The sequence below is a fragment of the Sinohyriopsis cumingii genome, unplaced genomic scaffold (genome assembly GCF_028554795.1).
Source record: "Sinohyriopsis cumingii isolate HCF-2022 unplaced genomic scaffold, ASM2855479v2 utg000622l, whole genome shotgun sequence".
NCBI lineage: Eukaryota > Metazoa > Mollusca > Bivalvia > Unionida > Unionidae > Sinohyriopsis > Sinohyriopsis cumingii.
The window spans coordinates 6653514-6665928 of NW_028315918.1; the positions used below are offsets into that span (position 1 = coordinate 6653514).

Below are 12415 nucleotides of genomic sequence, written 5' to 3' on the forward strand. Positions count from 1 at the left end.
TATGTATTATCTGATCCTCCCAATCTTACTCCATTTTATTAGGAAAATGAGTTTTAAAAAATATTATGAATTCAAAAAGAATTACAATTTTCTAGTTTAAACTTTTTATATCAGAAAAATTCAAGGAGATTTTGGAAAATTTCAACATTATTTCAGCAATTCAACCACTTTTCAGAAATTTTAACCAAATTTTCAAATTTCAACAACTTTTCAAGGATTTTAAGAAACTTTTCAAAATTCAGTGACTTTTCAAGACAACATCTTAAATTCATGGAATTTCAAAGTTCTACAAACCATATACTAAATGTAAGTAGAATATAGTCACGTCAATATGTTTATTATCATGAACCTGGTCTACATCTACAATGAATTTATGATTTCAAATTATAATTTTTGGCTTAAACATTTAACCAGGTGCACATGCTTAAATTCATGCTTCAGGGACACAAATATATGCTTTGGTAACTTTAATTCCATAAAATATTACAATGCAGTATATATTCATGACTAAGCTTGTAGTTATTGGTCCTTGTCAGAGCATAATAAAATGACACCACCCCCAATTATCAAATATTCACAGTTGTTTCCGATTTCAGATTGATGCGGCAGTGTCTGTATTACACAGGGATGTGAATGATACCTTTAAATGTGGAATTATGATAAGGTTGTAATTCTGACTAACGACATTCAATCACATTCATTCCTTGTTTTGTATTATTGACATGACCTAAATCAGAGCTCTCTGTAGGCTTGTGATGGACTTTCTGTCTTCTGAAAACTATGGGTCCAGGTTAGAAAAGTAGCAGTGCAGCATTAAGTATAAAATATATTGTTTGACAATGTACTGATACATTATTATCTTTCAACTATATTAGTCCATAACTACTGTGAGTTAACAAGCTGCCATGAAAGAACAGTTCCAATAAATTTATACCTTACCTTCTTTTGAGTTATGCGTTTGTACACCAAAAAATTTACACAAAGTTAGCATCACTGATGCCTATAGATGACATCACACTTATTGTGTAGGAGGCCCCGAGTGAATGAGTGGTCTAAAGCACTCTCCGTTACGGATCACTGCCATCTCACCTCTGTCTGCATGGGTTTGAGCCTTGGATTTGGCCAATGTGGGTATGTGATAAAGCTTGCCAGTAGCATCTCAAGGGTTGGTGGTTCTGTCCGGGGATTTCCCAGGTTTTTCCTCCACCATTAATACTGGCCGCCATGAATAGCCTATTGGGTGCTGAAAAATGGCATTAAACCCTACAACAACAACTTATTGTGTATTTTATCTGGATAGGAGCCAGAAAAAAAAATTATGAAGCCAGGATACGCAAGATGTTTACAAAGCTCTGCTAATCAACACAATTCAAGCTATGTGACTGTATATATATATATATATATATATATATATATATATATATATATATATATATATATATATATATATGTGTGTGTGTGTGTGTGTATACACACACACACACACACAACCCTGTTGAAAATGCACAGCACTGTATAACCTATATACAACATTGTTCTTTTTCAGTCAGAATGACCTTGACTTTTGGACACTGAAATTAATTGGATTTATCCTTATCTCAAGTGCAAGATGTCTACAAAATCCATTAACTGTAAATGAACAAGAAAAGTTATTATCCAGAAACCAAAACAGATGGACAGATATCAAAACATCATATCCTCCACCTTATGTCAGGAGTATAGTGGGGTCAACTGAACATCATCTGCATCTGTCACTGCTATTTATGATGACTGATCAATCACACAGCTGACTAATAGTGTAATTCACCCTAAGGGTAAAACTGTCCAAACTGCACAGACCCTGATCTGATGATACATAATGCACCATCAGATCCAATTCTGTACAGTTTGTTGGAGTAATCAGTAGAATAAACAACATAGACCCTGATCTGCAGGCACATTATGCTTTGGCAGATCAGGTTCTTTGTTGTTTGCCCCGACTTTTATGAGAATATATATTTATGATAATTGAGAATGCTTGATACCTTGAATGATTGCCTTTCTGTTGTAGGAGGTCTCTCCACTGAAAACAGAATAAATTCAAATTTAAAACCTGATAGCAATGAGAAAAAATGCAAAACTCAATATGTACGTCTACTTGTCCTACTGACATAGTATTGTGATATTTGGTGGAACCATTTGGGTGAGAGTACTACAGCATTCCCTCACTATAAGATCATTCAGTATAACAGTTCCTGTCCTAAGGCAGATATGGTCATGAATCCCATTTATAAGGTGGTCTCATTATGAGGTGGTATACTGTATATACTGCAAGATGAGTCAAACTGCAAACAACAAAGATCCTGATGTGCAATAGTGTAATGCACCTGCAGATTAGGGTCAATGTTGTTTGGTCTCCTGATTACTCCAAACAAACTGCATAGACCAAGATCTGCCAGTGCATTATGCACAGGCAGATTTGGGTCTATACAGTGCAGATGGACTCCTCTTATAAGAGTATATATAGTACTTTAAGCTTCCCATTGACAGCATTACAAAGATGAAGTATTGTCAAAGGCAATGACATCCTAGCACGACATTCAAATATGTAATGAAAAGTAGCCTTATTACGGGGACATCAAATTAGGTTAAGCTGGCCTATCACTGGACTTGTAATCCAAGGATCATGGGTTTGATACCAAACCAGACCAGGTCAGCTTCCACTGTGTATCCTTGGAAAGGCAGTTACTGTAGCTCCCATTTATTCGTAATGATACAGACAATAATGTATTAAAAGACATGTTAAATCCAAGAAAAACAAAAGTCATTCATACCGGGTTGTGACATCACTTACTTTGCATGGCATAAAGATGTCATGAAACTCAATAACTATTTTCCCTATATTTTATAGCAAGCTGAATTTCAACCTTTTCTACGAAATATACCTGTGCACATTACATGACATTATTGTTGTAAATATGAAATTTTAATAAACGGTAGACAGATTTTATTGACCTCGGTTTCATTGCTATCAATATTAAGTTTTAAGAAACAGTAAGTGCATCTTACTAACCTCCGTTTCATGTCAGATGATATGAAGTTTATGGCTCATAAAACTTTACATTCATCTCAGCATTAATCCATGGTTATGTAATACAAATCAATATTCGAAGCTACAAAATTACCTGCAGCTGGCATGAATGCAAATACAGTACTCCCCCACTATAATAAACTGAATAAGTAAATGGAAATTGTTCTTTGTAACAGATCATTTACTAAAATTAACACTGGGGTGTTCAAAGATGGAAGGGAGGAGGTCTTACAACAAAAATATATTGTTATTGCTATAGGATTTGCCACTGTGAATAATGACAAATCAGCAAGTTCTTGCATTCCAAACTTACTGTCCACTTGTTTCTCATATTAACAGAACATAAGCTTTCAAGAATTTCACCTACAAGACATAAAGGTCTTGAAAATACTCCTGAATATACGATAACAATTTCATCAAATAAAATAAAATCTTCATTCAGATAAACACATACATGTTTATATTATTGTACAATTATAATTTTTCAACACATTAGGTTAGTTAATCCATTTGTACAAGAGTATCCAGTTCAATATTCCAGTAGGGAAAAATATACACGATATTATTCAGTTCCATATTCCAGTATGCAAAATTATACATGATATTATTCAGTTCCATATTCCAGTATGCAAAATTATACATGATATTATTCAGTTCCATATTCCAATATGTAAAATTATAAATGATATTATTCAGTTCAATATTCCAATATGTAAAATTATAAATGATATTATTCAGTTCAATATTCCAAATAGGCAAAATTATACATGATATTATTCAGTTCCATATTCCAGTATGCAAAACTATACATGATATTATTCAGTTCCATATTCCAGTATGCAAAATTATACATGATATTATTCAGTTCCATATTCCAGTATGCAAAATTATACATGATATTATTCAGTTCCATATTCCAATATGTAAAATTATAAATGATATTATTCAGTTCAATATTCCAAATAGGCAAAATTATACATGATATTATTCAGTTCCATATTCCAGTATGCAATATTATACATGATATTATTCAGTTCCATATTCCAGTATGCAAAATTATACATGTTATTATTCAGTTCCATATTCCAGTATGTAAAATTATAAATGACATTATTCAGATCAATATTCCAATAGGCAAAATTATACATAATATTATTCAGTTCAATATTCCAATTCAATATATGCTCATTTCTCTATCCATCAACATTAAATTAAATTGTCAGAATCATGCATTTTGACAAAGTAAAATTAATGAAGACAGATTCTGTATGGGAAAATATTAACGAGTTTTTTCAGTATAATCACTCCCACAGGTCGTACAGTATTATTCCGAAAAAACTTGATCATATTTTCTCAAACAAATGTAGTAACCTAAAACTGCAAAATTCTAAAAGACAGTCTTTATTTTAATATTCCAATATGCAAACTGATACACATATAGGGAGGATTTTCCACATTGCAATGTTTACCATGTTTGGTCTCTTTATAAATACATCTGGCCAAATTGCATAAAACTGTCACATTACAAATATCAAACAGAAAAAATTCAAGCAAGTTTTGAATGTTGGTGCATGTAAAATAGACATAAACAGAAACTGAAATTAAATATGTATATTACCATAGTTACAAATTCAGATATATACTATTAAAACAATATCTACCTGATGAATATGAAATTGTTGAGGTAATATTCTTAAACATGTTAGGGCATTTTAAGTTTACCATAACTATTTGTCAAAACAATAATTAAATATAGGCAAAATCTCATTTGATGAGAAATAAAGTTATTTTTTTCTGATGAGAGAACATTAACATGTAGTGTGATGTCCCACCCAGTCACACAGTCACACTATCCTGACACCAGGCCGACCAGTCCTATTACATATATATATATATATATATATATATATATATATATATATATATATATAAATTTTTAAAACAAAAACATTTTTTCCACCATCTAGAAACATAATTAGAAAAACAAAATTTGTTCAAATGATTCCTAAGAATGTCAGTATAGATCTATAAATCTTTCACTATTATGAAGTACAGTATATGCATTTTGCAAAACTAAGTTTTCTGTCTTTATTATTTTAAAACATTATTTAACAATCTTTTTTGGACCCTAACAAGATGTAAAAGTAAGCAACTAAGTTCCCTTGAATTGCCATAATGCTGACACTCTGCTGTAGGTTAAAATTGTTTGTAAAACTATAAATTTCCTCTCTGAGTTTCTTGTAAAGCACCATAAAGTAACCCCCAAATTTTGGATGCATAACTTTATGCTGAAATCAAATAACTTGGTGCCAAAACTTGGTTTTAAAAACCTACATTTAATATTACTCATTTTAAAATGCTTTTAAACCCTTTTTCTACAAACTGCTTTTGAGTATTTATGTACTGAGTTTAACAGCATGGTAGCATAATCCTAGCTATAAAGCCTCAAGCAACTTCAGGCATCCCCCAACGAGGTATACAACACCATACTGAGTCACGTGAAAATTCTGGCTTGAAGTGAAACTTTACAAATCACTTCAGAAAGAGAACTTGTACCACCGCTTTTTGATGTTGGAAACAAACAGGAGATAATATCCAGGACTGCCCATCACTTAAAAAAACATTCCAGCCTATAAATGTGCACTGTATACATTTAATACAATGTACATCTATTGTTTTTCATCCCACTCCTTCACTGTTTAAGCCACTTCATGTCCAGAAATTTATTAAATTGTAAGAAAATATACTGAATTAATGCACCATAGATTCAGCACATTAAGCCCTCGAGAATTTGAAGAATATCTGATTCAACTTAACACAAATAGTATACAGCACTTAACTTTAAGTGATTTGTCTTGTATTGAATGAAATAAGGATTTGGAATTCATCCTGATCAAGCGTTTTAGAGATCTGGAATTAATTTTTATTTCAGAGGAGTTATGGTTCATTTCATTTTGTGCACACTTTTAATTATTTACTGGTTATTTCAAAGGGATACCAGATTTATGTAGGAGAACAAACATTATTAAAGATCACTGCCTTGAATGAGAATGTTTATTCCATCTACTGGTACATTAAAGATTATTGACAAGTTTGTAAACAGTGGCAATGTTTCTCTGAAGTCGGATTTTAGTCCATATATAAAATCATGTCCAAATACTGCTCAACTGAGATTCATTTTCAAAGGCAATTAGGAAGCAATTATTACTGCTGTAGTACATGTAAGGCCCACATTAAACTGTAAAATAAGCCATCTCTTTCAGTCTAATGGCAAGTCCCAAATGTGATGTGTCTTGTGATAAGATTCTATCAGATGGAGCTTGGACATTGCTAATGTTATGGCAAGTCCCAAATGTGATGTGTCTTGTGACAAGATTGCATCAGATACAGTTTGGACAATGCTAATGTTATGGCAAGTCCCAAATGTGATGTGTCTTGTGATAAGATTGCATCAGATACAGCTTGGACAATGCTAATGTTATGACAAGTCCCAAATGTCATGTGTCTTGTGATCAGATTGTATCAGATATAGTTTTGACAATGCTAATATTATGGCAAGTCCCAGATGTGATGTGTGTCGTGATTAGACTGCATCAGATACAGTTTTGCAATGCTAATGTTGTCACAGAATTAAACTCTTTTATTTACTGAATACATGTACTCAGGTTTCATTTTTTGTCTACAATGATACCCGTGGGTGATTTATGTATATTGTGTCGTATTTCAAAATATTGAGTTCGGTTCATCCCATGCCGCACGTGCGAAGTGCTCACGATGGGATGAACTGAATGCCTACGTTGCACAGACTGTCTGTGTATAAATACCTCACCGTGTGTACATTTCTTTACAATACAAAATAGTCTTGTCAGCGGGCAGTCTGCTTCAAGAACTTGCACATCTTCAGCTGTAGAGGTATGTATGTTTATTAATTTCTAGTCTATAAGTTGTTTACATCTTGTTTGGTCACAGACAGCTGAAAACTTCCACTGAACAAACTCTGCATATAATGAAATTCTCATGTTTTTGTGGCCATGACCATATGACACAGACAGTTAAGCTATGAAGCCAGCATGATTTTGGATTTGTAATGTATCACTTGGATTCAATTTGTAATGTTGGAAGTGGCTGACTTGTGCATAGGTTTGAATGTTCACATGCCGTTATTTCCACCTATATTGAGTGATTCTCATTAAACGTGGGTGAAAAATGGCGTATACAAATTACTTAAGTTATTGAAGGAACACCTAAAATTGAACCATTTCTGCATCTGTGATTTTACATTTTCCCAGCATTCAACAGTACATCCACATATTTTCATGAACAATGATCTGTTCTGAAATTACAGGAAGCCTGTTCAGTGGTGGCTTGTCATATGATTGTCAGCAGTCCACGTGGATCACCAATAATTGGTAACTGAAACATATATTAACCAATATGTACACACATTTTGTACAAAAATATGGGGGCCAGGTGACAAGGTGACCAACAGAAAAAAATCCTTGTATGAATCAAAGAGGTCTTGGGGCTATCTTTGCAGTAGAATTGAGACTTTAATCTTTGGGATGTCTGGGGATGCTTTTTAAAAATACCTGATATCTGGTCCATTTTCTGGGCATATTGACAGAAAAGTCTCATGGCGACCAGAGATTCTGGATCCAATATAAATTAAGTTTGCATAAGGCACACCATTTCACCAAATAAATTTAACCTTGTGATGTGCTAGATTTTCCCTATTGATGTTCCCCTAGCATATATGTTGTTTTCACGTGACATCACAAAACTAGTATAAATCCATATCCGCCATTGTGATTCTCTAGTCACACAAACCGGCACCTAACAACATTGTTCAACCCACATAATTATGAAGGCATGTCTCATTATGTGCGCAAGGCTATAACATCACATTTTGTTGTGCATATCAACTACATGGATCAAATATGTGACTTTTCTCCTTTTTTCTTCAAGTAAAACATTGAAATTTCAACCATCTTTGTTATTCTTTCATAAACAAATAGATTCATTAATAAACAGGTGCATAAACAAACAAGTAGCAACATATAATGATTTTCAATTTACATGGGCTGAAATCATTCATTTCATTATAGTTCAAGTTAATACAAAAACAATTGTTAATATATATTTTCATATTTTTAAAAGTATTAAAAAAATAATCGATTTTGACATTTGGTACAAAGTCATGTTCTATGTAGCAAATGTTTCGTTTCAATACACTTATCAGTATCATCCTACGTCCATAATCTTCACCACAAAATACAATATTTGACCCTACTTATTAAAACTGGTTTGTCAGCTGTCTTTGGCACATGTACGTGTTTGCAAAAAGCATTTGTAGATATAAGTTCTGGCATAATACACATGTAATGAAATTTTATTTCCGTAACTGTTATTGTATCCCGAAGATCATTGTCCACAAATACTCTTTCAAGATGACAAGGTTGACATCACACAAAATATTTTTTTTAAAGACAATATTGTCTGTTTGTGTAAACAAATAACTGCGTTTATATTTGCTCAATTACGGTTTAACTTCACTATTCTGTCTTTCGATATAAGCCAGGTAACTTAGTTTTATTTTCATTTTCATGCTAACAGGGCACATAATTTTAAGTATAATCTATGTATCATTTCTATTCAGTAAATATCCTAATTGACAATTAAATATGATTATTATCTTGAATATATGTGACAATAAAGTCTGTTAGGGACTCAAAATGGTGGCGCACGATATGTGCACGTTGCATTGTGGGTGTTTGTGTACACAATCGTGATGTCTGTGAAAACAACCCATAGGTAGCTATACTTAAGTTAACAAGCATGAAGCCAGTGTGATAATTAACAGTTAATCCTTCTCTGATGTGATGACTTCAACGAAAATGATGTTCTACTGAATGTGATTGTCTTGTAAATAAATGATGTCCACTGCTGGTTTAATGTTGTTTAAATTGGTGACAATGTTTATAATGAAAGTAATCCAAGCTTTCTCTGAGCCTGGGTTAGACAATACTGTCCAATTATTATTATGCAACAAAAACAACAAGAACAACAAGAATAAAAAATAATAGTAACAGTACATGTGATTCAGACTAGGGCATTAAACTATCATAGGAAACTTTTTAACTAGTGCAAAAGGTACTATGACTCAGCAAAATCCACTGTCATATTTTGGGAAAGTAAATAAAAATGAGACTAATGCAAAAAAACTGATAGAAGTGAGAGTACAAGTAAAAACAACAAAGACAAATGGAACTTGGAAATGTATACTGTCTCCATCTTGACTATGGGAAAGGATGCTGATAAATTAACCAGAATAATGGCTTGTGATGTACTTGAAGACTTTGATAACCAGAATACCATACATACATCTGTCAAGTGAAAGATCAGTAAAAACTAAATAGACTGGATTGAAAAACTAGCTTGCAGATATGAGGGTACAATGCAATATGATTTAAAGTCCTTTGGACAATTAGTGAAGAATCTTTTCTCTCTAATATGAGCTTATGAGGTTGAGAATTAATCCAGAAATGCAATAATAAAGAAAACTTGAACTCTGAATGTGTACTTAATGTTGACTCAACTACCATAAAGAATCCTGATAAAAATGGCAGCAAAATCATAAATGTCATAACTAAAAGACAAGAGTGGGCAAAGCAGTTCTCTTGAATGAAAAAACTGCAATGAGATGGTACATTTATAGCAATTCGTGAGTGGTGTAAGACTGATGGAAAGCAAAATCCTTTCACTTGAAACAAAAATACTAACTTGCACATATCAGCCTTTAACAGTCATGAACTTAGCCTGGATCATATGAATGTTGTTGAAAGTTGCCAAGCTATGTAAAAAAAGACAATATCAAATTCATTTTAGAAAATTCTCAAATCTGGTGTGAAAAATCATTGACTAAGTAGCAGCAAATTCATTTCATGAGTGAATAAATGATCAGTATAAAGGAGCATCTTGTACTTCAGGACTCTGAAAACCTGAATGCCATACATGAAATAAGAGTCAAAAGTAATAACTATGCAGTGTGGTATAAAGTCCCTTGTCAAAAAACTGAGAAATATCTTCTCTATAATGTGATATTATGAGGCTGAAAATTTTAATCCATATGTGGTATAATAATAATATTCATGTACTTTTTCCTATTCTTTTTTAAAGTGAGGGACTTGTGAGTTTATGCCACAGGGCTCTCAGAAATAGGCTGGGGACTCATGATTTTTCATGAGTGAACAGTCCAAGACTCATCCTGCAACTGCCGTGAGACTGTAGAATATTTCATACTCATCCCTAATGCATTCACTGATCACCATGTGGATAGTCTTTGCTAATGTGGGTACACAGCAGCCATGCAAATAGTCCTTGTAAAGGCTGATACATAGTGGCCATATCAACAGACACTTCTTGTGTTGGTAGAGATGAAAGCAATGAGAAAGTACTTATTATGGATGATCTCAAGTTTGTAGTGCTGAGACTTTATGACAAAAATACATGTTTTCACACTGAAATAACTATCAAAGATGGAGAAAATTTACCCTTTCCTTAAACTGAATTTTCGTTATTTTATTGCGCTCAAATTCTGCGCTTTAGCTATATATCCAAATTTAAATCCGATCATTGTTTTATACGAGTTTATTATTAAATAGCATTGGAACAAAATATCTTTACTTTATACTGACATAAAACATTTGAAAACTACGCTGTAAATTAAAATTCATTCTCATAATCTTCTCGCTGTATTCATTGGTCACCGCTCGTAATTTTTATATACTGTAATTGTAAACCTAGTTTTATACATTTCGATCAGGGAAACAACGTGAATTCTGCAGAACAGCTATATTCAGCTAATGCAATGTCCAATTTTATCTACATAATTAAGAAAATGAAAAGTGTCAAAAACATCATTCGACGTTTAACAAGATGTTTAACTTCTGGAGCAAACGAGCCTACATAAACAAGTAATAATCCATTAGGGAATACTTACTGTCTTACAACGGTTAGCGAAAATAGAACCATCATTAACTTCTTCAACATGTATGAACAGCAACTCAATTTACAATGATGATACGTCGAAAACGCGTGCTATGGTATAACCCATTGTAAGAAATCTCCTTCATTTTGTCTATTAGACAGTCTGTCAATACGAAAGACTAGCTTTGATTGGCTGATACACACATTTTGACCAATCAACAGTTATCTAACACAGCCAGTTTAAGTCCTTACCTCCGCTGTGAAGAGTTATCACCGTGTGTACTTCGATTATGGCTAGACATTACGTAATAAGTCGGGCGACAAAAGAGGATCGTCAATGGGGACATGCATTTTCGGAGACAAGCACCCATTGACAGGGGCTCTGCTGGGAGGATTAATTAACGTCTAGACAAAATGGTGTGACGGGATTATAGATTTCAGTGAAAATAAAATCGAAATGAGAAAATTCAAGAGAGAATAGATAAATGATAGCAGACATGGGCTAGTAATAATACAGTACATACTTGCTGGCGGACTGCGTATTATAAAAACGCCATTAGCATCATGCATCAATTTTACTGACTAGACTGCATGCAAGTGACGTGCATCAGTTGTAAACAGAATAAGGTTGGCTGTCATTTAATTTAATACTCAGTGTTTGCGCTGAGTCATACCGTATATTGTACAGTCCACTTACGTCGATAGTTATAAAATTATTTTCCTATTGCTTGTTGATATATTGTATCATCTGTCTTTTTACGTTTCATCACGTCATGAAATCGGTTATTCTAAAAATAGTTTTAAATTAATTTTAATACTTCATCATAATTTTTTTCTCCATTTTATCTAATCATTAACATTTATGTTGTCGTTTGTGAGTCTGACGTGTGGTTTGTTATGGAAGAGCTTAGCAAATTTATGGGGTGCTTAGGTAGTAAATCTGTCTGTACGCTGGTGATTGTCAAGCAGTCTGATCCTAACACAAGCATGTAAAGTTCGCTTCTATTTGTCCACCAACCTACACACCAACCAAGCTAGCTAACTATTTACCAAACAAATTAATTATTAATGTAACGACAACTATATCCATTAGCTATGATCAGGCCCCCTCAGATGTATAGTGTACGATCAATTTCTCGAGTTTGCGGCCCCTAGGCCCTGGTTATATTTGAAATTTGAAATGCCAAAACAAGCCCATATAATTTACTGTATAAAGATTTAAACGATAACTAAGTACAGAACGAAGTGTATCTATTATTTCACAATTGTTTTTTTTAATATAAAAATAAACGCATTTCGAGGCCCCTTAGGGGTTAAGGCCTTGGCCAACTCTACCCCTGCTTCCACTCCTCTGACTGG

At 33.2% G+C, this 12415-nt stretch overlaps 1 protein-coding gene across 1 annotated transcript in view; it reads right to left on the bottom strand.

The window, feature by feature from the left end:
* LOC149773737 (uncharacterized) overlaps nt 1-11327 on the bottom strand; it is a 28431-nt gene extending 17104 nt beyond the window's left edge. Inside the window, exons 1-2 of the mRNA XM_089946187.1 lie at nt 11070-11327; nt 2025-2062 (exon numbers count right to left, since the gene is read on the bottom strand). Coding sequence (XP_089802313.1) covers nt 2025-2062; nt 11070-11119 — 88 coding nt within the window. The 5' untranslated portion in view covers nt 11120-11327. The remainder of the gene's footprint in view (nt 1-2024; nt 2063-11069) is intronic.
* Between the last annotated feature and the right edge of the window lie 1088 nt (nt 11328-12415).